Below are 27,067 nucleotides of genomic sequence, written 5' to 3'. Positions count from 1 at the left end.
GTCTCCTCTAGATGGTGACAGTTTCTAAGACTTTCCCTGGTTTTGGTAATCTTAACACTTTTGAGGAATACAAGTCAACTATTTTTGCAGAATGCCCTCCAATTGGGATTTGTCAAATGTTTTCCTCATGAATAACCTGGGGTTTGGGGAAGAAAGTCCACAGAAGTAAATGTCATTGCCATTGTTTTGATCTCATTAATATGATTGATGAGGATAAGCTTATACTAGTAGTTGAAAAATTATCTTCACTATATTTTCTTTGTTTGGGTTTACATTATTAATATTGTTTTCAACCAGAAGATTCCTTATAGATATCTTTTAAAGTTTCCTAAGCACTTTTTGTGACGTTAATTAGACTAGATAACATAAACTGTAAATTCAGTTAACTGGCCTGTCAAACGATAGCCTATCCAGATACCATACTCCAGAGCAGATTGGGGGTGTGGGGAGAGGTCTTTCTAGTTCAGTGGCATGGCAGAGGGGCGGGGGGAACTGGCAAACTAACCTCTTATTACTTATTGCCTGAATTCTACATGACTTCCACTGTGTTGCACAGTTATAAGGCTGGCCTGACAACCTGCAATTTAAGTATCGGTAAAACAAAATTTCCTTTATCTTTTTGAATAAAAACTTAAATAAAAATTCTGTTATTTTCTTCCCTTGTTGCAAATTCTGTATCTCCAAGGTGCTCTCATCTGATTCTGAAGACTAATGGTCTAGAGAACTCTTAAGAATTTTAAAGACCATTTTCCTGTCTTTCTAAATTAATTATTTTCTATAGTCTCCAGACTTCCTCAAATTATTCCTTTGTGCACGGTATCCTTGTTATGACAGTTCCCTTTTACTTCCTGATAACAATACTGGATGTATACTGGTTTCTACATCCAGTAAGGAAGAACCTGGGAATTTATATAGAAATCCAAGCCATTGCTAGACTACTTGTCTTAAAATTTTTCTCTTGGTTAATTGGGAAACCACTTCTAGGAGGCTGACATTTATATTCTCTTGGAATATAGATTTTAAATGCTTTCACTCTTTTGTCTTTAAAAGATATCTCTGTTCTTTTCATCTTATAAACACCTTTCTAGTTTCCCTATATTTATGAGTAATTCTTTGAAATGGCAAGATATGTGTGCTGTATTGCTAGAAAGAAATAATTAGAAAGTAATATAGACCATGATTATTTTAAGGAACCCAGTCTACAGAATATGAACTTAAACCATGATTAATTAGGACTGATTATTTTATTTCCAAAGGTAAATTTAAACATTAACATACTCTTTAGGAATGAACCCATTTATTCTGTTTATTTACTATAATTCAAAATTTGATTCATGCAACTTTCTAAATATTATTTGTTATAAAGTGAGGCATATATACCCCTTTGGGCATTTTGACAGTTAATAGATTCTGTATAGAGCAATAGTTGGCTAATCTGTGATACCATATATTATTCAATTGTGATAGTAAATGGTGCATTTTTTTATTGGGGGCATTGGGTGAGTTTCCATAATCCTTTTAAGGAAAACATGTACCTTATGCTTTTAGGCTATAATATATTTTTATGTTATACAATATTACTTATATAATATATATGTTACATGTATACATAGTATATAATTCTGTGTTAATTTTACTTATTTTGGTATTTATGGACTATATATTAATTTAAAAATTGGATGTATATTAATGTATATTAAATAATGGTAAATGTTAAATCTCTAAATAAAGGGGTAAATTGCAAAATTTAGTAAGAGGCATTTTGATGCTACTGTGAGAAGAAGAAATTCATAATACTTTTAAGTATGGGATATGGCAACATGCTCAAGGAAGTTAATATTTCATGTCTGTCTGACATTTTTTGAGATGCTGCCTCCTGAATTCCTTTTTGGCTGTATATGTTTTAACTCATTTTGTGAAACTATTATTTATTTTGTTTAAAAATATGTAATCAAGATGAATTCAGGTTTAGGGCTTTGGTTTTCCAAGTTAACTTAACAATTGCATATTTTTCCATTTGTTACTTTGCCTTCTCATTGTTTCAAACAATCATTGTTACAAATGATTTTCTTTTTATTCAGATCTATTGTCTTGTCAAAAATTCCTCACCTGCAGCATTATAATTCAGGAGAATAATTGCATGGTGTTGAATACAATTTGGATAGATTTTTATTGACTATGTTATTCTTCCTTTTTAGCTTGAAAGTAATCCATAGTTATTTTCACAGGTAATGCTCCCAGGTGTTAATGATAAAACTCTTTGACTCAGGTGTAATTCTCTTTATAAGATAGATGTATTCTAGCAAAATTAAATCTGAGTATATAAATTCCATTTACCTAATGACTTGTATTATGAAATTTAAGATTTATTGTGTGGGGGTAGCCAACATGTACTGCTCTAAATAACTTATTGAAATGTATCTATATATACATATGTAAACAGACTCTATTTGTGTTTTTCCTTTTAATGTTTTTGTTAGTGTCTTAATAATCTAAAGAAAATATATTTGCTGAATCTAATTGAACAGAACATAGTATAAAGAAGTCATTTTTCTTCAAACAAGTTCTTTATTTTATAGCAAAATAACATGTTTATCTTCTAGAATCCTTAGATTCTAGGTCTATATTATTCATATAATTAATGCCAACTTCTGTAACAAATGGTCCCAAAGTGTCAGTGGCCTAATATAAGAATTTATGTCTTGCACTTGAAAAGTATGTATATAGATGTTCTTGTTCAGGCAGCTTTCCTGAAGGGATCTTCTCTAAGCACCTACTTTTTCAACATTTTAGGTATGTGGCCATGTGTGGTCTTTTAAGTGCCCAGAAATATGTGGGTGCTTTTCAGAACTCTTACCCCCCAAAGCACCTGATTCACCAGCCTTTCATTCCAAGTTTTTTGGCTAGCCCGATTTTTGCCCTCACCTCACTGTGACCTCTTGTCCTAGATATAAGTGACTTGTACCTTGCCTTACATGTTTTTGACAGCTGACTCTAGGTGCCCCCCACCCCAACACTGGGAGAGTTCCCAATGTGATGAGATAAAGGCAAGCCCTTTCAGCTACTCCTCCAGGAAGTCACCAAACAGGTCACAAAAAAACAGTCTTAATTCTTTGAGGATCGTCGTCGTCGTCGTCGGCAGCCGTCTGTCTCGAGAGACGATGGCGTAGCTTCCCGAGAGTCTATCTGCACCGCCGAGAATGGCTGTGCAGTCCGATTCGGGAGTGACAATCCCTGCCGCACTTGTTACAGGTGAAGGCAGATGGCCGTTGTTGCTGCTGTTGACGCTGCTTCCGCCTCGATCTTTTCTGGACCGCCTCCTCGTTGCGCGCAGCCTCTGCACGTGACGTACCTTGCCTGACCGCGAGCCTCCAGGCTAGGCGGTCGTCTGCTTGAACTTCCCATGTGTTGAGATTGATGGAGCATTGTGTCATGTCCTTTTTGCAGATGTCTTTGAACCGCAGTTTTGGGCGCCCTGTCAACCTCTTGCCTTCTGCTAGCTCGCCGTAGAGGAGGTCTTTGGGGATACGGCCTGCATCCATTCTTTTGACATGGCCGAGCCACCTGAGGCGTCTCTTGCTAAGAACTGCATGCAAACTGCTCATATTGGCTCGCTTCAGCACCTCAGTGTTGGGGACCTTATCCTGCCAGGCGACATGCAGGACGCGTCGCAGGCACGTCATGTGGAAGCTGTTGAGTTTCCTTTCGTGCCTTGCGTAGGTGGTCCACGTCTCGCTGCCATAGAGGAGAGTGCTGAGTACGCAGGCTTGGTAGATGCGCAGTCTGGTTTTCTCAGTGAGGCTGGAATTGTTCCACGCTCGCCGGTTCAGTCTGGCCATAACTGTGGCTGCCCTGGCGATTCTCCGGTTGACCTCCAGGTCGACTGACAGAGAGCTCGAGATGGTGGACCCGAGGTAAGTGAAGTCGTTGACAACCTCCAGGGTGTATCCGTCGATGGTGATGCATGGGGGAGTCCCCATGCCTTGAGCCATAACGTTCGTCTTCGTCAGGCTGATGGCTAGTCCGAACTCCTTGCATGCGTGGGAAAGGCAAGTGACTAGCTGCTGGAGTCCCTCTTCGGAGTGTGATGTCAAAGCTGCGTCGTCGGCGAAGAGCATCTCACGGATGAGCACCTCTTTGACTTTGGTCTTGGCTCGTAGACGGGCCAGGTTGTAGAGCTTGCCATCGGATCTGGTGTGAATGAAGACACCCTCGCTGCAGTCCTTAAAGGCGTATTGGAGGAGCATGGAGAAGAAGATTCCGAACAGCGTAGGCGCGAGGACGCAGCCCTGCTTTACTCCGCTGCTGACTGGGAAGGCCTCAGAGGTTGCGCCGTTGTAGGACACCGTGCTGTGCATGTTGTCGTGAAAGGACATGACCACAGCAAGCAGATGTGGTGGACAGCCAATCTTCCGTAGCAAGCTGAAGAGTCCACTTCGACTGACCAGATCAAACGCCTTCATGAGGTCGATAAAGGCGAGGTAGAGTGGTTTATGCTGCTCGTAACATTTCTCCTGCAGCTGGCGTAGGGAGAAGATCATGTCCACTGTTGATTGGCCAGCTCTGAAGCCACACTGGGACTCTGGGTAGACGCGGGAAGCAAGGGTCTGCAGGCGGGCAAGAGCGACCCGGGCGAATACTTTGCCGACGACGCTGAGGAGAGAGATGCCCCGGTAGTTGTTGCAGTCGCTGCGGTCTCCTTTGTTCTTGTACATGGTGATAATGTTGGCATCTCTCATATCCTGGGGGATGTAACCCTCCTTCCAGCAGCGACAGAGTAGATGGTGGAGCGGCTGTAGCAGGACTGGTTTCCCGCTCTTTAGGATTTCTGGAGGAATTCCGTCGCTTCCTGGTGCTTTCCCGCAAGCGAGGCGGTCGATGGCTTTGCTGAGCTCTGCCGCAGTAGGTGGGGTATCTAGCTCCTCCATGACTGGTAGGTCTGGGATGGCGTTAAGAGCAGTGTCTGTTACGGTGTTCTTCGTTGCGTACAGCTCGAGGTAGTGCTCGGTCCACCGCCGCATTTGCTGTTCCTGGTCAGTGATGACCTCACCTGTCTTGGACTTAAGGGGGGCGATCTTGGAGGGGATTGGGCCTGTTGCCTTCTTGATACCCTCATACATTCCTCGTGCGTTGCCTATATCGGCGGCTTCCTGAATGCTTCTGCACAGGTTTAGCCAATAGGTGTTGGCATAGTGGCGGGCGGTCTTCTGGACTTTGTTCCTGGCAGCCCGTAGAGCTTGAAGTGTACTGGAAGTGGGCGTGGCCTTGTAAGCCAGTAGGGCCTTCCTCTTAGCCTCGATCACGGGTTCCATTTCTTCCCAGTGAGCCTCGTACCAGTCAGCGTTCTTCCGCTCTTTCTTCCCGTAAGCAATAATGGCGGAGTTGTATATGGCGTCGCGGAGACGTGACCAATTGGATTCGATAATGTCATCTGCCGCCACTCCCTCGCCGAGTGCATCTTCCATCTTGTTGATGAATTGCTGGGTCTTAACTGGGTTGCTGACACAACTGGTGTTGATGCGTGGGCGACCCTTCATCTTGGAGTGGTGCAACCTCTTCGGCATTATGCGCACCTTGCTTACCACGAGGGCATGGTCCGTGTCGCAGTCTGCACTGTGGTAGCTGCGGGTGAGGAGGGTGCTGCCAATATCCGTTCTTCTGGTGATGACGAGGTCAAGCTGGTGCCAGTGGCGGGAGCGGGGGTGCCTCCATGACACCTGGTGGATCTCTTTACACTTGAAGAATGTGTTTGTCACACACAGGCTGTGGTGACACAAAAGCTCAAGCAGTCGCTGACCATTCTCATTGATCTTTCCTCTCCCAAAGTTTCCAAGGCAGGTGGGCCAGGCCATGTGGTCGGCTCCTACTCTTGCGTTGAAGTCTCCAAGGAGATAGCGTTACTTCTGGGGATCTTGGATAACGCTTCGTCCAGTGCATGGTAGAACTGTTCTTTCTCTTCGATGGTGGCGCAGAGGGTTGGGGCGTACGCGCTAAGAATGCTGACTGGGCCGAAAGTTGTTGACAATCGGAGGGTAAGTAATCTCTCTGTGCCTCCTGTGGGTGGCTCTATGGAGTTAACAAGCGTGTTCTTCACAGCGAACCCAACACCGTGCTGTCTTGGTTGGTCCGGAGACTTCCCTTGCCAGTAGAAGGTGTAGTTGGTTTCTCTGATAGTTCCGTTGTCGGCCAACCAGGTCTCCTGTAGAGCCGCAATGTCGATGTTTAGTCGTGCCAGTTCCCTATCGATGACAGCGGTTTTCCTGGCACCATTGATCCACGGAAGGTCTGCAGTAAGTCCGGGGCACATGGTCCTGATGTTCCAGCTAGCGAGACGAAGAGCTGGAGGCTTCTTTCTTGTTGTTTGCTTGGAATTAACTGGTGCGGGTGTTTTGTGGCCCACTTTTCGAGAGTCGCCTCTCTGATCCCCACGCACCCAGTGGGGCAGGTGAGCCATGGCGAGACGGCACCTAATTGGCTGGGGCTGCCCAGCTTGAGGCGGGCGGTAGCTGTCCAGTGAGGTGCGATGACTTCTCCCACCGTCAGAGGAGACCCCTGACGCTCGTTTCCTTCGCCAATCGGATGAGCTTATAACCGGTATCTGTCTCCTCCCGTGTTGAGTCGACATCTTGCGATGACGCTGGAGTGTCCTCTCCAGTGAAACTGAAGCTACAGAGCCTGGGCAGGGTGATATGGAGGGTCTGCTGTTGCCCATGCAGCAGACCCCCCCTCTCTTCGCAGCTGAAGGGTCCAAGGGAAAGACGAAGTCAATACAGCTTGGCTTCAGGTGCGCCGCAGGAGTTGCCGGTGTTGACTACAATGTCTTTGAGGATAAGACCTGTTTTATTCTCTCTGATACTGGGCACCTGTACTGGGAATGTGAGCTGTTGTCTTAAAACCACTGTCCATCTGGAGAGCATGGGACAGGACCAGAGTGAGTGAAAATACCACGGAGCTCTCTGACTGAAATTCAGCTATTTTTTTCTTGACTAAATGTCTACCTAGTTGCTGAAGGCTTTCCATTGGTTTCCAGAGTTCTGAAAAAGTTGGTTTTGCCAGTTTTTGCCAGTGTATCTGTTGTCTGTGGACAGTTGAGCCTTTGGAGTTCCCTATTCCACTATTTTTGCTGACATCTGGTCCTAAGATGTTTAATGTTTGAGAATGATTTTATCCTGAGGACACTGGGAAAGGAGAGGTGATAATGACAAGGAATGTTACCCATTGAATACTGATGGAAGCGTGTCCAGATACAGATGCACCGTAGGCAGTTGAAAACATGGGACTGTAGGGAAAGGCAGAGGAGCCAGGGTTTGAGATTAGGCTTTAGATTTGGTAATGTTGAATCTCTGGAATTTAGAGTTGAATTTGTAGAAAGAATAGCAAAGGGCTGCTGAGGCCTTAGGCTTGGAGAATAGTATGTAGTCATTGTGTAAAAGGAAACCTGTGAAGTTAGTGCAGTAAAACTTTCCTTTTCTTTTTCAAATGGGAAAGTAATTTTTGGAATTTGGTGTACAGTTACACATCTATTTGTGTCAATTTCTTTGTCAGCTCTTAAAAAATACTGTATAGTCTGTGGGACTCTACTTCACAACTAGCTGCTGTTGGTTGGGACTGGAGGAAGGAATGACTACAATAGCAGTGTTTCTCTGCTTAGTTTTCATCAGAGAATCACCGATTTGTACTAAAAGACACAAAGACCTGAAAACTCAGTATCTTTTTTTCTGTTACCATTTTTTTACTTTGCTGACTTCTTTTCCCTCCCCAAACTCAGGTGATTTATTTCTAGTTTCCATTAAAATAATGCTTTAATCTCTGCTGAATCGACTTGAACAATTTCTTCTCATTCTCCTTTTCCTTTCAGTTTTCACTTCTCTCATATTTATGACTGTTTATTTACTGGCCTGCAGGCATTTATGAAAAGGCAATAGAATGAAATTTATCAAAAATTCCAACGTAGTTTGCCAATTTCCAGGAGGACATACCAGAGGCTTTAATTACTTAGAATTGCTAAAAAATCCCATTAAATTTCAAAAGTGTAATTTATAAATATAATATAGAATGAATCATAACTTCTTGGGAATTTCAAAATAATTTCTCCCTAGTGACTTAAAAGTTATTTGTCTTTTAAAAATCAATCTATAATTAGACTGTAAAAGAAAGGATATGATCATGAAAGTTTTAATTGCTCCCTAAGTGTATTTTACCAAAGTAATAATTTTTTTTTTAATTGGAAAAGGAGAACACTATACTATAGGCTGTGTATTGAAAGTAGAAAAACCAAAAGCATTTCCCTAAGCATATTGGTTAGATAATGTTAACAATTTGTCTGTCTATTAATGAAGTATAGAGATTTTGAGGAAATTCTTTTTAGAGTTAAATACCCAATTTTGTATATTTAAAACATTCTTGTTCTATTTATTGTATGAGAAAATAGTATAAAAGCTTAACATCATCTATATGCACTGGAGATTATGTGCATGTCTTGAAAGCTGGTCTCATTACAAGGCCAGGGCCTAACTCAGTGAAATGGGGAAACTTGTTAAGGGATAAAGGAGCATGAACCCTGTGGAATGCAGCGTCCCCACTTCTCTGCATTTTCTCCCTCCCTCTTTCTTTTTCTTCTCTTTCTTTCTCCTTCCTTCCTTCCTTCCTTCCTTCCTTCCTTCCTTCCTTCCTTCCTTCCTTCCTTCCTTCCTTCCTTCCTTCATTCCTTCCTTCCTTCCCTCCTTCTTTTCTTCCTTCCCTCCCTACCTACCTACCTCCCTCCTTCCTTCCTCCTTCCCTCCCTCCCTCCCTCCCTCTTTGTCCTCATCCGAGGATATACTTATTGATTTTACAGAGAGAAAGGGGTAAGAGAGAAAGACACATTGATATGAGAAACATCAATCATTTGCCTCCCATACATGCCGCAGTCAGAGATCGAACCCGCAACCTAGACATGTGCCCTGATTGGGGATTGAACCCATGACCCTTTGGCATAGGGGATGACACTCCAACCAAGGCTCTCTGCATTTTCTTAATGTCTTAATATAACCTTACAAAACTAGGAAATGAGAGAGGTGAGAATTAAAGCATGCTGGTAAGGTTCCTCTTGACTCAGTAGGCAACGTGAGAGAGAGGTCTAGCCTACACAGTCACTGTCTCATTCTTGGAACCGGTAGAGACTAAGACTTTTTGTAGCTACAGTGGTTTCGATCTCAGCTTGCTTAAAAATGTACTCTAGGTGGTCATACTACCTTTGGAAAAAGATCCTAAGGTACAGTTCAGCTGTGTGGAGTATACATTAAATTTAACCACACGTGACCTGTATGTCTCTTCATTATTATGATAATTGAGAATGATTATAGAAATTAATAATTTACATTTTATCGAGATTTTATAGTTAAATTATATTTATGATCCCTTTAAAGATATGTTCCTGATCTTCTTTTATTTAGAAAGACTAAGACTGCACGTGAAGTGGCAAATTTGTTTTGTAAAAGGGAATTATTTTTCTTAAGCTGATTTTACTACAGTGTAGTGTAACATATATGAGAAATAAACCAGAGCTTACAGTTGGGCTTCAGACCTGCTATGTAGGCTGCTATATTACGAATGATCAGAAATTTTATTTTTATAGTTTTCATTTTGAGTTGTTTCAGGTATTGACCATCATGGAAATGTGTCCATTTGTTCTTTATTTTGATTAAAGTCTAGAATTTCTATTTATAATGGTATAGTTATTTGCTATTTATAACATAATATACACCTCTTTGTTTCTAGTCAACCTAGGCTCACATGTCTATGTCCATAAATTTCCCAGAAACTTTACTATGCTAAATATGATACACAAAACTGTATACTTTCCATAAGAATTTCCATAACTAACAGTTCTCAATTATAATAATGAAGAGACATACAGGTTGCATGTGGTTAAATTTGATGTACACTTCAGTCATCTGAACTGGACCTTAACATCTTTTTCCAAAGGTCATCTCACTGACTAGACTACAGTTTTAAGCAAGCAAGATCGAACCCACCATAGCTACTAAACATCTTGGTCACTACAGGTTCAAGAAGAGACCATAACTGCATAGGCTGGAACTCTCTCTTATGCTTCCTACTGAGTAAAGAGGAATCCTACCAACATGCTTTAATTCTTAATTAATAAAGAATTATAGGTCTTTCATTTTCATCCTGCAAGCATACTGAATACATTAAATTTACATTTTAACATAATGAGTAAAGATTTTATTGAGGAAAGTAATTCTCCTCCAAGCCCTTTATGCCATGTGAGTATGTTAATATTTTTGTTTGTTTAAATCTTACCTTTTGTGACAGCATAGATCGACCTGGAGAATATTATTCTAAGTGAAATAAGTCAGGCAGAGAAGACCAGTACTATATGATTTCACTTATAGGTGAAATCTAAGGAACAAAATACAAGAACAAAGTGGAGACAGTGGATAAATTATTTACTTCAGAGACTATTAGTGTTAGTGATGCAGGTTTCACATGTATACAGAGGAAGGAAAAGAGGAAGGCATGAACAATCTTAGAACTGCTTTTAGGTTGAATTTTTATTTATATTCTGGCAAAATACATTTCTTGACTTTACATGAGGGTATCTGAAAGAAATGTTCCTGCTTTTGTTTGTTTTGTTGCTTGTTTTTGACAGTCTTGGTTCCCATGACATGCCCCCTTCCCCACCCACCTGCAGCTGTCTGGGAGTTTCCCATGATAGTGGGGTACATCATCCCGAGCTCCGTTTGGCCTTGATGAGCCCTAGACTCACAGCTGCGAGGTAACGACTGAATTCGATAGTTTCTTTTTTCCTCCCCCCTATAAAACAGCCCCTCCTTCCCTAGGACCCGGGAATCGGGCCATTCACGGCAGGGCTTCCTCCCTGCTTGCTAATTTCCTCATAAACTTTTTTTCTTCTGTTCGCTGCCTCCTCATGGTTCTTTAAGTGACACCGTTCTTACAGTTTTCATTTTAGTACCCGTTTAGTATTCCAGTAGTGCGTTTTTAAAAAGTATTTTATATATATGAAAATTAATATTTGACTTTCAAATACTGTAATAAGAATTGGCTTCCTTTTAAATATTTTTTGATTAAAAAATTTAAATGGCCCTGGCTGCTGTGGCTCAACGGATTGAGCATCGGCCTGTGAACCAAGTGTCGCTGGTTTGATTCCCAGTCAGGGGACATGACTAAGTTGCACGTCAGGTCCCCAGTTGGGGATGCTTGAGAGGCAACTGCACAGTGATGTTTCTCTCCCTCTCTTTCTCCTTTCCCTTCTCACTAAAAATAAATAAACAAATAAACAAATAAATTATTTTGAAAAAATTTAAATGATCATGGAGATTTTGTAAAGTGTGAAGGAGAAATGAAAATCACCCTCAACTAATCGCGTTTATATTAATTCTCATTGAAGAGCCTCATTTTATAGGGCTCAATCCGGGTTTGAATTCTGATGTTTAGACTTGCAAGCTTATTCATTCAAGTTTTTCAAGTTCTGTGGGCTTTTGTGAAATGTGAGAGGTAATACAGACTGCATTGCTACATTGGCATTTTCTCTTGTGAAACAAAACTTGTCGGGTGAACTGAGAACATAAGCTTTGGTTGGCCAGCACATTGTACATTACATGTTTTATTTCTTTTTCCTTCCTCTTTCCTCTTCAATAAATATTAAAGCTTGGTAATACTAGACTGAAGACACATGTGGAGACATGTGTCTAGGCATGTTCCTTTGCCTGCTGGTCTTTGCCTTCAAAGTGTACCATAACCTGCCTTAAGATGTGTGCTGTAAGAAATACATACAGAGTGCCGGGAGCACCAGAAGCAAACTTGGGGCAGGGGTACCGGTGTCATGGAGAGGAAAGTGTCACTTGAGCTGATTCTTGAAGTCTTACGCCCTGAAGTGGATAAGGACATTCCCAGTAGAAGGAATATACGCCTGTTGTTGATGTGTGAACAAGCAGGGATTATTTGGGAACTATAGCAGGGGCCAGATGGAAAAGGATTGTGTAGAATAGTGTATATAATAGTCATCATCTTTGCAATTTGGACAGCTACATACATGTCTGAAAGTTATTCGTTAAGCATACTCAGAACAATGTGCAAAGGGTTTTACAAGTAAACACTCCTTTGACTCACCTAGGCGCTCTCTTACTTGAAATAGCTTGATAACATTTTACAACATTCAGTGCCTTCTTCATGCCAAGACAGTTAAAAAGGGAGTGTGTTGTGGATAGTTTATACATTGGCATTGTGTTCCCATGTCTTTTACATTTTTTATCATGTTGCTCTATAAACTAATTTTTGTTGCCCTTTCTGTTATTTCTTTTTTTAAACCTAAGAGTAAATACCCAAAGTTCATTTTTAAAAAAAGATTTTAATTTATTTAGATGGGAAGGCAGGGAGGGGGAGAGAAACATTGATGTGAACATCATTTGGCTGCTTCTCACATGCTCCCCAACCAGCGCCCAGGCCCAGAACCCAGGGATATGCCCCGACTGGGACTTGAGCTGGTGACCTTTTGCTCTCTGGGATAAGGCCTAACCAACTGAGCCATGCTGGCCGGGGCCAAAGTTCATTTTTTGATGTATTTAATCATATAGTCTCCTTTAGCAATTGAGTTATTTTTGGTTTTGTTTTTCTTTTGGTTTGGTTATAGATATGTTGTTTCTGGGTAACTCATAAAAATATTGTGGAATGATAATGATACACTCTCCCATTGGTTTATTAGAATATTTAAATGAGGAAAATAACTTTTAAGACATAGTCTATTTTAATTTTCTGTAAAATTTGTCATTTGGAAACAAAGTAGTATTTAATGTAACAATAGCCTGCTTTGGAAATGCAAAATTACTGTCAATTTCACATGTGCTTTTAAAAAATAATTATTTAATTTGATATAGTAACTCAGTCTCTTAATGGATTGCTTTGGAGAATGTCTGAGAATTGTAGTTTGTTACACACTTTTTTTGATCCAATCCAGAATATAAATTAGTAATCAGTTAGAAAACATACTGCTCATTTTATTTTCTTGATAAAATCTTGAAGATTTTTCTAAAAAAATTTCAAAGTATAATTTGAATGCATCATGTTCTTAAGTTAGTTAATATAATTATTTCTCCTTTTCCTCATTCTCAAGCGTAAAGCTCTAATTAAAGTATAGTTGACATACAATATCATATTAATTTCAGGTATACAACATAGTGATTTGACATCTATACAAAGAATGTCCAGAAAGTATGCAGCCATGTAATATGAAAGAGAGATATTTATTAAAGACGATACAAGATATAAGAAACATTGTACCTAGGACAATGACGCCTCAGTCCCCTTCTACGTAGGCACCTTGGGACCTCACACAGTTCTCCCAGTCATTATCAGCTGCCCCATTGTATTTTCCTGACTCTCATCGATGGTCTGAAATGTCTTTCCTTTCAAAGGTGATTTTAGTTTTGGGAAAGGCCAGAAGTCACAGGGTGCCAAACCTGGGCTGTAGGGGGCCTGAGTTACCTTGGTGATTTAATGTTTCACCAAAAAACTGTGTATGAGACTTGATGCATGAGTGGGTGTGTTGTTGTGATGAAGCTTAATGCAAAATTTGGTGCAGGTTTGTTGCTCTACTTGTTCAGTCATTTTGAATGCGACAGCCACACAGTACACATGCTCACTCCATGATGTGTACCACCCCCACTGAGTAGTACAGTGAAGTTGTCATTGTTCGCACATGCACATTCCAGTCCACTCTCCTTGGCTGCCAGGTTACATCTATGTCATGCAAACAGTTCCCATTATATTAACTTTTTCTGGACAGATCTCGTATACCTTATGAAGTGATCACCATGAGAAGTTTTAATAACCTTCTGTCACTGTACAAAGTTATTGCGATATTATTGACTATTCCCTATACTGTAGTTTACATCCCTGTGATTTATTTATAAGTTTGTACCTCTTAATCCCCTTCACCTTTTTGCACATCCCCTCACCACCCAACCTCTGGCAACTATCAGTTTATTCTCTTTATCTGTGAGTCTGTTTTGTTTTATTCATTCACTTGTTTCATATTTTAGATTCCACATGTAAGTGAAATTATACAGTATTTGTCTTTCTCTGACTTATTTCACTTAGCATAATACCCTGAGGGCCATCTGTGTTTTCTCAAATGGTAAGTTTTTTATTCAGGGCTGAGTGTGCATATACATACATGTGTATATATGTATACACACACAGGAGTGGGCAAAAGTAGGTTTACACTTGTTTGTATGGAAGAAGTGCACTAATTAATAAATAATAATATACCAATAAACACTATTTCTCTTACAACTGTTAACCTTTTGCCCACCCTGTACACACACACATGCACACACACACACACATACCACTTTTTCTTTAGACATTCATCTAAAGATGCTTCCATATCATGGCTAAATTAAATAATGCTGCAGTGAACATAGGCATGAATATATCTTTTCAAATTATTGTTTCATTTTCTTTGTTCTGAAGTGAGTCTCATGTAGGCAGCATATATAAGGGTCTTGCTTTTTAAGCCATACAGTCATCCTGTGTCTTTTGAATGGAACATTTAGTCTGTTTACATTTAAAGTAATTATTGATAGGTATGTGCTTATTGCTGTTTTAATTGTTTTTATACTAGCTTTATAAGTAGTTGGTATACTACCATTACTATATGTTTGCCTTTACTAGTAACATTTTTTATCTTTCACATATTTTCAGTTTTTGCCTTTTCTTTTGAAATTAAATCATTCCCTTTTTCATTTCTCATATTGCCATTTTAGAGGTGATAAACTCCGTTGTCTTTTGCTTGTCTGGGAAACTCTTGATCTCTTCTTCAATTCTGAATGATATCCTTGCCGGGTAGAGTATTCTTAGGGTGACATTGGTTAATAACATTATAGAAGTACAGTTCTGTAATACATCATCTGTATAGTGCATTGTGTGCTCATCATCCAAAGTCTAGTCTCCTGTCACCATATGTTTGTTGCGCCTTCCCCTCTGGTAACCACCAGCCTGTTGTCTGTGTCTATGAGTTTGTTTGTACCTTTGTTGCTTTCTATTTTATAGTCTACATATGAATCAAATAATATGATTCTTGTCAAATCTTCTTTATTAAACCATTCATTGAAGGACACCGTAGATTGTTTCCATGTCTTCGCTATTGTGAATAATGATGCAATGAACATAGGTATACATATATCATTAGGACTCAGCATTTTAAAAACTTTTGTGTAGATACTCAGAAGAGGAATTGCAGGTAGCTATATTCTTAATTTTTTGAGGAACCTCCATACTGTTTTCCATAGAGCCTGCAACCAATTTACATTTTCACCAGCAGTGTATGAGGGTTCCCTTTTCTCTACATCCACTCCTGCACTTGTTATTTCTTGTCTTATTGACAAGTCATTCTAACAGATGTGAGATGATATCTTATTGTGGCTTTGATTTGCATTCCCCTTATAGCTAGTAAAGTTGAGCCTCTTTTTATATATCTGTATGTCTTCTTGGGAAAAACATCTGTTCAGGTTCTCTGCCCATTTTTTAGTTGGATTGTTTGTTATTGTTGTTAAGGTGTATGAGTTCTTTATATATTTCGAATATTAGCCCTTTATCAGAGGTATCATTTGTAAATATTTTCTCCCATTCAGTTGGTTGCCTTTTGTTTTAGTGATGGTTTCTTTTGCTGTGCAGAAGCTTTTTAGTCATTGATTTTTGCTTTTACTTCCCTTCAGTGCTACTCTCCTAAAAGGCTTATTATTTTTGCAAATAGCTATTTTTAATAAAGATGTGTTGTTACCTTATGAGTTTATCAAGTTTATGAGGCTCATGGTAATACATACTTATTTTTAATGACTTAATTTAAAAATCTGTTTCAATTTCTAATATGGTGAATGTTGCTAGATATAATGCATATAAACAAACATGTTCCTTATTTTTTCTAAGTATAAAGGAGTCCTGAGACCAAAGAGTTCGAGAACCACCTAGCAGGGAATGAAAATGTCATCAGTACAAAATAAGATATTGAAAAGAGTAGGGATCTTTTTATAAAGTGCAAATATCAAAATTTCAAATTATAAGTCCTTTAAAAAGCTAGATTAAAAAGTCAGTATATTTAAAAATTAGGCATTTGACGTTGTGTAAGAGTACTCACGAAGACATATAACCACCAAGAGAATTCTTCAGTATTTTATAGCCTCTATACAAATACCTTTTAAAAATATTGACTTTGTAATTTAATTCTCACAATCATCCTGTACTATACACATTTGTTAAGTCTAATAAAGATGTCCAATTAATTAGAATGCTTGATAATATCCTGAGTTAATGCATCATAGTATTATAGGTTGGATTCTATTTCTATAACATAATGAAGTATTGTACAGATTATTGAGGCAAATTATATCACAAAAGAATAAAGTTTCCATATAAAGCTTAAAATGTACCTACCTCTATAGGTTTTGAGATGATTGGGAAAATGTATTTTTAAAATTACTTATATGAATATATTTTTAGGTGGGGAAGATTGCCTTTAAGTAAAATAAGTTATATAATATTATTTAAGTACAATGCTATTAATATTAAGCTTCTAGGAACTTTTGGATGGATTTCTCAAGTAAGAATGTGTTTAATTATTTGCACTGACTTCTCGTTTCTGTCATAATGACAAATCTGATTTGTATGTGTCAAATGTCAAGGATATATGGAATTTATAGTAAGTGTAGAGAGCATTTCTGAACCAGATCTTGTCTACATTTTTTATGACTTCTTTAACCAAGAATCTTCCATGCTCTTGTTTTTAGTATTTGCCCTTCCCCCCACCCCAAACACATTTTTTTTTTTTTTTTTTTTGCCTTGCTGTAAATAGCAGCTAACACTTGTGCTCATCCTTGGAGGCACAGGTGAGTCCTGAGTCTGGCTTACTGCTCTGGGCAGAGGAACGTGGGGAACTTGATTCCAGAGGGGCCCAGCTTTGTGGCCACCGGAGATATACACTTATTACTACTACTAGTGCTACTTTGTATTCTTGTTTGTTTTCTGGGAATCAGCGCAATGCATTGTGTGTGTTTGGGGGCTAAGAAATGGTATAGGTTATTCTTTGATGATATTTTTTGTGCTAAAGAAATGAATAATCTATTACCAATGACTTTAAAATCATAAAACTTGGTCAAAGACAGCCAAGAAGTCAGACTTATTATCATTGCCAACGTAGATTACTCTTTTCTGTAATATAAAATATTCTTTATTAATGACCTGGACAGCTGTACTTCAAATCCCCATGGTGTCTTTGAATTTAATTTTTATAATTCAGGTAACTTTCGGGTTTCTTTATGGAGGGGGATGTTTTTGTTATTCTTGTTCCTTGAGGAGGGATGGTATTTTTAATCAGTTCTCCAGGGAAAGCTTGATGAAATGCTCTAATCTTGTTTATTCAGTGTTGCTAATAAAATCTTACAATAATTGAATAATTTGGGTAGAAAGGTAACTTTTTTCTTCTAGATCTAGTAGTTGTCCTTCTCTTTGGGAGTTTACATTGAAGGAGTACAAATAATTTAATTTGCCAAAACTCTGAAAAATTACTGTCATTTTAGTTTTCCAGGAAATTGTGGGCAAAGCAGCACCATATATGCCTAACTTGTAAGAGAATTTATCATTGAATTTACATAGTTCCAAAGAAGGAAGCTTCTTAAACCATTTAGGGGCCTATGATAAGTGCTTTTCTAAATATGAATATCTTTCTGTGAAGGAATTATCTTTTTATTTATAGAGTTTGAGAGTTTGACAGTTTGGATTTTCATAAATCATGATTTCTTACAGCAGTGGTCCCCAACCTTTTTGACACAGGGAATGGTTTTGTGGAAGATGAATTTTTCCATGGACCGGGTGTGGGAGGATGGTTTTGGGATGATTCAAGCACATTACATTTATTGTGCACTTTATTTCTATTAACATGGTACTATATAGTGAAATAATTATACGGATCACCATAGTGCAGAATCAGTGGGAGCCCTGTTTTCCTGCAACTAGATGGTCCCCTCTGGGGGTGATGGGAGACAGTGGTACATGAAGTGTGTTGATTATGTCCAGTCTAATCCATAATCTCGTTTTGGTTGCTGTCACTGCAGAAAACCCTGCCTAACAAGGATAGGGTGTTGGAAATGGAAGCAGGCTTTTCAGTGCTTTTGTGGCAATCTCAGGATATTCCGCCTTGACTTCAATTCAGAATGTATGGAGATTTGAAGTTGTCTCAAACATACGTTTAAGACCACTGTCATTTGCGATCTCAAGGAGTTGATCCTCTTCTAGCACGGACAAAGTCGATTCACCTGGCTTATTCACAGATGTGTTGCGGATCTTTTCTTTCCCAGTTTGGGGGGTCTTTTGTGGTTGGGAAGTAATGCTCAAACTCTTGAAAGCCAAGAGAGGTGCTCGTGCACCAGCTGGGAGAAAGAAGGCCCTGGCTCAGTCTCTTTCAAAATCTCTGCTAATGTTTGAGACGTGTCAAAAATCCCATGTTCACGCGTCATCCCCATAATTCCGGTTTGGCTTTGAATGCAGCCACTTTATCTGCTGACTTGAACACAGTTGTCATTCTCTATGGATGACACAGAGTATAGACTCACATTCAGAAGCGACCTCTTTGACCCAAGTAGTGAAACCAGAAAGCCGTCTAGTCATGGCAGCTGCTCCATCTGCATCTACCGACACAAAATGACCAATCCAGTTTTCCTGATATGTAATCACTCAAAGACTTGAATTATTCAAAGGGAGCTGTGGTGTTGGTTGGCACCAAAAGTGCACATAACATTGTCATGCACATCCTCCTGAAAAATACATCACACAAAAACAAGCATCATTGCCTTGTTGCCAACATCAGCAGACTCATCAACCTGGATTGCATACCACGGTGACTCATTAATCCTCCCTAACAATTGTGCCTCAGTGTCCTCTGCTGTTTCATCAATTTGTCTAGTTCTGGTGCTAGCAGAAAGAGGAACACGTGCCACCTTTTGAACTGCAGCCTCTCCTAAAAGGTCACTGCAGATGTCCTCAGCAGCAGGCAGGATCAGTTCTTCACCAATGGTAAATGGCTTCTTAGCTTTAGCAATGCGGTTAGCCACTAAGAATGATGCTCTTAGTGCAGACACATTTGATGAAGTGGTGGCCTTCAATAACTGCTTCTGTTTTTCATGTTCACGTTTTTTGTTCGTTTGTTTGTTTTGTTTTGTTCTTTTGAAAAACTCCAAAGGCTTGTCTTTTAATGCAGAGTGCTTCGCCTCCATGTGGTGAAGCAGTTTTGAAGGTTTCATAGCTTCATTGGATAGCCAGTTGCCACATATTATACAGAGCAGGCTTGAAGAATGTGAACCACCTGTTGCAATGAACCCATAATTTAAGTGGGACTCTTAAATGCAGCTTTCTTTTTGTTGGCAGTCTTAGAGTCTTCTGCTCTCTCATCATTGGGTCTTTCCCCCTTTTCAAAGAGGCTCTCCAGTGATGTTTGTTTTTTACTCATCTTGGCTAGGGTTAGCTTGTGTGCTTACCAAAACTGACTGAGACAAGTACACCGTGCGGGAAAGAGGCAGGGACAGAAGTGGTAAATACAGCAATGGGTGGGCCACGCACAGGCTAAAATAAGTGTTGGACTCTGACTTAAAGCCTGCCACCAGACGCTGCTTACTTGTCACTTGCCACTCACTGAAAGGGTTTTGATATGAGTCTGCAAGCAATTGATTTCTAATGGTCTCTGTGCAGTCAAACCTCTCTGCTAACGATAATCTGTATTTGCAGCCGCTCCCCGGTGCTAGCGTCACTGCCTCAGATCAGCAGGTATTAGATTCTCATAAAGAGCACGCAACCTAGATCCCTTGAATGCGCAGTTCAAAGTGGGGTTCGCACTCCTATAAGAATCCAGTGCCAGTGCTGATCTGACAGAAGGCGGAGCTCAGGCAGTAACGCGGCGACAGAGCAGCTATAAATACAGATGAAGCTACGCTCGCCCGCCACTCATCTCCTGCTGCTCGGCCAGGTTCCTAACAGGTCACAGACCAGTACTGGGGTCCACGGCCCGGGACTGAGGATCCCTGTCCTACAGAATCAAAAATTATTTCTGACTGTACTTTTGGGTTTAGTTGCAATTTTGTTTTAAAGAACAAAGAAGGGCAAATAGTAGATATGTGATTAAACAAAGTAATGAGAATTCTCATTTGCTTTAATCTTTATGGCCAAATTAATTACAATAGGCAAATTGATTTGGTCTCTGCTGGAATGACATATCATGAAAACCCAGGAAAAACCAGACATAACTTTTCTCCATTCTAGAATTTCTCCTTATAAGCTTCTCTCCTTGCTTTCTTTCTCTCCCATTTAATTACTTAAATATTAATTATTTAAATATTTATTGTGAGATCAAAACAGTACAGAGGTGAGATGTTCAGAACATAATGTTAAAGACTGCTCATATTTATATATACGTGTAATTGTATATACATTCTATCACATAGATAAATTTGTGCATACTTTTAAAACATATGCAAATAACATTGTATTTATATTATATTCTGCAAGTTGCTTTTTTCACTTGTCTTGGGCAAGTTTTTATGTCAGTCCATGTTTGACTTTTTTAACTGTTCCATACTGATCTATAGAGTCGGTATACCATAGTTAATTTAAACAATTCTTCCCTTTTTTCTAATAAACATGTATTTCTTTAAGATATGAATGGGTCTAGTAGCTTTTCTGCTTTGATATTACTGTTACTCACATTTATAGTCTCAGGTCTCTGGCATCCATATATCTATTATATTGATTCTTGGCTTTCTGTGACTTTATCACCATCCCATGTTGAAATCCTATTCTATTCGCTTTTTGACAGCTCTGCTCCTTATTGCCATGTTAAAAATTGTGGCCCAGATTTGTTCATAAGACCAATCCGTCTCAATTTTTGCATGCCAGGTATATAAGGAATTTTATTCCATTTTGATGCTAGCCTGTGGGGCAGGTAGTGCAAATACAACTATTCACTCCATAAATACAAATGGTAACTTAATGGTACATGAATTTCATCAGAGTTAACAAGCATGTGCTAAAGTAGTAATTCTAAATCCTATTCTTTTGGTGAGGAAATTGTAGTGAAACCTACTTGAAAATGATTTTGGTGTATTTTACTTAGACTTTTGAAATGTGTATGGCTTTAAAAATTATAATAATTCTAAGGTATTTAAGAAATATTTCCAGAAACAGAAAAAAATGCTGGTAAATGTAGGCTTTTTCATTAAAGAACCTTATTGTGTTCCTCAAATAAACACTTAGTAGAGAGGGAGGAGAAACTTAAGAAATAGTTAATTGGCAGCAGGAGAGAATGAGGATCAAACAAGATTAATTAATGACAAGAACTAAAAGGGACACAACTTTGTTACCCTTGTAATCATTATGACCTTATTGGAAATAAAGGTCTCAGGATTGAGAAAAGATACCCTTTGAACCCTGATGAATGTAGAAGAAAAATTTGAAGACTATTTTAGAAGTTGAGATGACAAAAATCATATTTGAATCTGAATAAAGCAGTTTGCTTTTTTCTTTGCTTACTGACAAAAATTAAATTTAGCATTGAAGACACTTGATATCTCTCACTCACTGAAACAAAAAGAATTGAGAATTCTGATTTTCAGTCTGAGAATTTAAAGCAATATGAGAGGACTCTCTAGAGTTACAGGCTTGTGGTTAGACCAGGCGAAAGGTTGCTTTTCAGTGTCTGGAAAGATTTGTAAATCAATTAAATTCAGAATCCATAGCTGAAATTTAGAAGTGACAGAAGTATTGGGTTGGCCAAAAAAAAGTTCATTTAGTTTTTTCTGTACGATGGCTCTAGTAGTGCTTAGTTGTCTTTAACTTTATTCGAATCGATTTTGTTAGATTGTATTGTGACAGCTCAGCGTGCATTTAAAAAAACTGATCAAAATTTTGAATTTTTGTGTAGCTGCTTTAATTTTGAAGATGGAAGAAAGTATGTAACATTTTTGGTGTATTGTGCTTTATTATTTCAAGAAAGGTAAAAGCGCAACTGAAACGCAATAAAAGATTTGTGCAGTGTATGGAGAAGGTGCTGTCACTGATCGGCTGTGTCAAAAGTGGTTAGCAAAGTTTCTTATTACTATTGACATTTTGGCCAAATAATTCTTTGCTTTGGGGCTGTCCAATGCACTTGAAGATGTTCAGCAGCACCCCTGGCCTCTACCCACTAGAAGCCGAAGCCAATAGCAGGACATAGCCGACATACTCAAAATATCCAAGTCAGTAACGTTATTGATGAAAATGAAAAATGTGCCTCTCATTTTATGGAAAAAGCTAAACAGACTTTTGGCCAACCCAATAGTTTTAGTTGAATTGTATTTGTACATAGTTAATCCTGTTTATTTAAATTTGCTTCTAATTTTATTTTTTAATTACATGTTTTATATATGTGTGTGTAAATTTTAGTTAATGGAAAAAAATTCAAACATATACAAATGTAGAAAAAATATACTGAACCGTCATGTACCTATCACTTGGTTTCAACATTTATCAACTCATACCCAATCTTGTTTCATCTGTACTCCCAGCTACATCTCCCCTCACCTCTAAATTCTTTTCAAGCAGATTGCAAGCATATAACTTTATTCACAAATATTTCAGTATTTATTTCTAAAAGAGTCTCTTTAAAATTACCATAATACAGTACCATTATTACATCTCCAGAATTAACATTAATTCTTAATATCAAACATCCAATCAGTGCTTAAGATTTCCTGATTATCTTTTTTTAACAGCATTTTTGTTTGAGTAAGACTCCAAAGAGATTGATACAATTGTAATTAGTTGCTTGTTAAATCATTTTTTGAAATTAAAAAAATTTAGCTTTTTACTTTGTGTTAATTTCACACCTACAGAAAAGTTGCAAAAATAGTACATCTTCCCACATGTTAACATCTTACATAATTAATAGTACCATTATTAGAACTAAGAAATTAACATTGGTACAATATTATTAACTACTTTAGTGTATTTAATTTTACCACTTTTTACACTAATGTTCTTTTTCTGTTTTAGAGCCTGATTCAATATTCCACATGTCATGTGCTTGCCATGTGGCTTTGGTTTTCTCTAATTTGTGATAGTTCATTAGCCTTTCCCTATTTTTTGACATTAAATCATTTGAAGACTACTGGCCAGTGGTTTTGTAGAGTGTCCCTTAACTGAGGTTTGTCTGATGTTTTCTTTTGATTAGACTGAGGTTGAACATTGTTAGGAAGGACATTACTGGGGTAATGTGCCATTTTCAGTATGTAATTCTCAGGGGGTACATGCCGTCAATATCACTTACTACTGGTGATATTAACTTTGATCTTTTGGTAAGGTGGTGTCTTCTGGGTTCTTCACTGTAAAGTTGCTAATCTGTCCTTTATTAGTTCTAAGACTGAAGTTGCTTTTGTAGTTTTTTTATACTCTGTGTTTTGCTGATTGTATTTCCATAGTGAAATTTAACACATTGTAGATGCTTCTTGACCCAATAAACCCACTGTAAGTTGAAAATATTGTTGTTGAAAATGCATTTAATACAGCTGTCCTACTGAACATCATAGTGTGGCCTATCCTATCCTAAATGTGCTCAGAACACTTACACTAGCCCACAGTTGGGCAAAATCATCTCACACAAAATCTATTTTATAATAATGTGTTTAATATATCATCCAATTTATGTAATTATGACTTGCTGCCTTCATGCTGGGCAATTACTCTTGAAATGAAACTCAAGAGTAATTGCCCTCTTGCTGGCAGGAGACACAAATGGGTGTTTCCTACAGTAGGCATGATGGGGTGTGAAAACACAGTATCCAAAAAGCGCTGGCAGCACTGTATACTGCAGCGTGCTGGTTGTTGGCCTTCCTGCTCGCGTGGCTGGCTGGGAGCTCTGGCCCGCTGCTGCTGCTGCTGCTCGGCATCATGACAGTATTGGACTGCATATCCCTAGCCCAGGAAAAGGTCACAATTTACTAAATGCATATCACTTTTGCACTATGGTAAAGTTGAAAAATCTTAAGTTGGGGACTGTCTGTGTTATGTAAGTTTGTTTAGATGATATTATTCCTTTAGTTTAATTAATTCCCAAAGCTGATAAAAGTAAATCTAATGCAGTTCATTTTTATTCTTTAAAAAAGTCTATGCAATAGAAAAGTCAGTTTGCTCATACTTTTCTGTAGAGATAATTTTATTAAACTTTTATCTTTCACATGCATTAGAATCTATTAGAATATGACTTTATCTACTTTGTTACTGGTAATTTAGTGGTATCAGTTGGATTCAAGCTGCAAAATTTAATATATAACTAGAGAATTTGAAAGTACAGTGAAGGCAGACCCAGTCTCCAAAATATTTCTAGTTCTCCTGTTACTTGTAAACTGGTACTACAGGCCTTCTCCCTTTTCAAAAATTTTAATGAGAAACAGAACTAGTAAGCTACATTTAATTTACCTTTCTCCTATTAAAACTAGATAGTTTTCAGTTTTTCTGCTTTAACAAGCAATGCCACAATGTATATTCCTGGGCATGCTACTTGTTTACATGTTTGAAAGTTTCTTTAGGACAATAGTTTTCAGCTGGGGACAATCCTGCCTGACAGGGATCACTCAGCAATGTTTGGAGACATTTTTGATGATTAAGACTGAGGGGACGGGTGCTACTGGCATCTGGTGAGTAGAGACAAGACCAGAGATGCTGTTAGACATCCTGTAATGCAAGAACAGACTCCCACCCCAATACAAAGTATTATCCAAATTGTCCCACTTGTTAATAGTGCCAAGGCTGAGAAACCCTGTGCTGGGGCATATGTTGAGAAATGGGATTCATAAAGCTTAAGGTATGTGCAGGTTCTTTTTTTTTTTATGGTTATTATATGAAATGGATTTCTGTAAAACATGAAAATATTATTTCCAGTATAAGTAAAGTTTTGGACTGTCTGGAATTAAAGTTTCTTTGGTGATGCTGGCACTTATAAGCAATTTGATTATCCTTAAACTACATAGAATAGTAACATCTAGAGTTAATGAATTCATTCACTTAACCATATAATCTTTTAACTTCATGAATTGAAATATATTGGTACCTTCTGCCTGATTAAGATTGATTTTTAGAGTGAGAATCTGCTTCAAAAGAGTGTTACTTGGGTAGGACAATGGTAGTTGGATTATTAGGCTAAAGATGTTGACAGAATAAGAGGAAAAATTGCAGCATGAAAAATGTAGAATTTTTAAAATTCTCACTCGAGGATATATTTACTGATTTTAGAAAGAGGAAGGGGGAGAGAGAGAGAGAAAGACATCGATGTGAGAGGACATCGAGCAGTTGCCTCCCGCACACACGCCGACCAGGAATCAAAACCACAGCCTTCTGGCATATGGTTCAGTGCTCCAACCCAGCTGAGCCACCTAGCCAGGGCTAGAATCTTTTCCTGACAAAGGTGGTTGTTAAATATCGAAGGCTTAATGTTTGAAAAGTTTCTTTTTTCCTCTAGTGTTATTTAAATTAGTTTTTAAATTGAAGACAGGGGGATGAACTTAATAAATTTTTGAGACCCACTTTTAAACCTGTAAGAATGTTGGTGACCCCTCTGAGAGCCTCATGGCATCTGTGGCCCCCAGGACAGTGCCATGCTTGTGTACATACAATTTTGCATGTGATTTTTGGTTGGTTTATACACATTTCTGAAGCCTCTCTATGGACCACTCTCACTCCCCTGCCCAGCTTTCCAGGTTAAGAACTTTTCTAAAAGTCTATTAAGTCTCTCAAAATGCTAAAAATAAGATACAGAAATTATCACTAAATAGTAAAGACATGGCTATAGTATTGTTTGTATCTGTTTCATCAAAGGCAGAAGACTCGTAATGGAGAATAATAGGTGCTCAGAACTAGAATTCTTCAAGTTCTCCAAAATTAAATGAGTGAATACAGATCTTAACTTAGTTTTATATCTATAACCTTATTTTTTCTCTCTCCTTACTAGGCGTATGCAGCAGTGCTATGGCAACAAGCTAACGAAAACAGACAACATTCAATTGAAAAAGCATGTTTTGGAATCGCCCTACCAGAAGAGAAACTTAATGACTTCCGTGATGAACAAATAGGACAGTTACAGGAGCTAATGCAAGAAGCCACTAAAACCAATAAGCAATTTAGTATCACTGAATCTAGAAAACCAGAATTTTAGTCTCTACAATAAAGCTTTACAAAGCATTTAACGTTTGGAACCCCTTATTTTAACTATCGTTGGTTTTTTAAATGTATTTCTTTAGCTTTTAGGCTTTGAGAATACCTAGTGTTCATGAATTATATTTTTTGTATCTGGGGATGTGGTGAGTGCTCTCTGTAATGCATAGATCAGGATCACTGGTGGACAGAACTTGACATTATTGAGGTAACAGTAGTTGCTGGATGGGATTTGATTTTTGGACTAAACAAGGAAGAACATCTCTAAATGAGACAAACTTGTGGAATGTTGCCAAAATATTTTTATATATAAATTTGTTTTGGATGCTATTCTTGTTCATGCATTAGTCTCATGTTTTTAGCTTCATCAGATAAGTATATCAAGATAATATAGACGTGAAGTTTCCATAAGGTTATTATTTAATTACATTGTCATCCTGAAAGTTTCATCATTTCTACTTTCGTAATATATATATGATTATTGTTTTAAATGTCCCTTCTCCCTGAGTCATTTTTTATTTATAATGAAAAGTTAAAAAGAAGCTTTAAGGTTCAGTATTATTCTATCATTTGTATAATAGGTTACACAACAAACAATGCATTTCTACAGTGTTCATTAATAACTGATGACCCCTTACATAATCTGTATTTATCTTGAGAATCTCATTTATTGCCTGATGGTTGGGGAGATAAAATCATTTTTATAAATTTTTCTTACACTTAAGTTCTTTTATAAAGTGGAAAAATCAAATGGTAATCCCATTCACATCCTAAAATGTTTATGAATTTTAAAAAACATTACAAAATAAAACAACTTGTA

At 38.2% G+C, this 27,067-nt stretch overlaps 1 protein-coding gene across 1 annotated transcript in view; it reads left to right on the top strand.

Moving 5' to 3' along the window:
* SDHAF3 (succinate dehydrogenase complex assembly factor 3) overlaps window positions 1-26,274 on the top strand; it is a 52,982-nt gene extending 26,708 nt beyond the window's left edge. The window contains exon 2 of the mRNA XM_090287830.1: window positions 26,045-26,274. Coding sequence (XP_090143956.1) covers window positions 26,045-26,248 — 204 coding nt within the window. The 3' untranslated portion in view covers window positions 26,249-26,274. The remainder of the gene's footprint in view (window positions 1-26,044) is intronic.
* Window positions 26,275-27,067: the final 793 nt, after the last annotated feature.

The sequence above is a fragment of the Furipterus horrens genome, unplaced genomic scaffold, assembly GCF_987537825.1.
Source record: "Furipterus horrens unplaced genomic scaffold, mFurHor1.1.pri manual_scaffold_9, whole genome shotgun sequence".
In the NCBI taxonomy this organism is placed as follows: Eukaryota; Metazoa; Chordata; class Mammalia; order Chiroptera; family Furipteridae; genus Furipterus; species Furipterus horrens.
The sequence above is the reverse complement of the archived record's forward strand: the minus strand, read 5'-3'. Positions and strand labels throughout refer to the sequence as shown.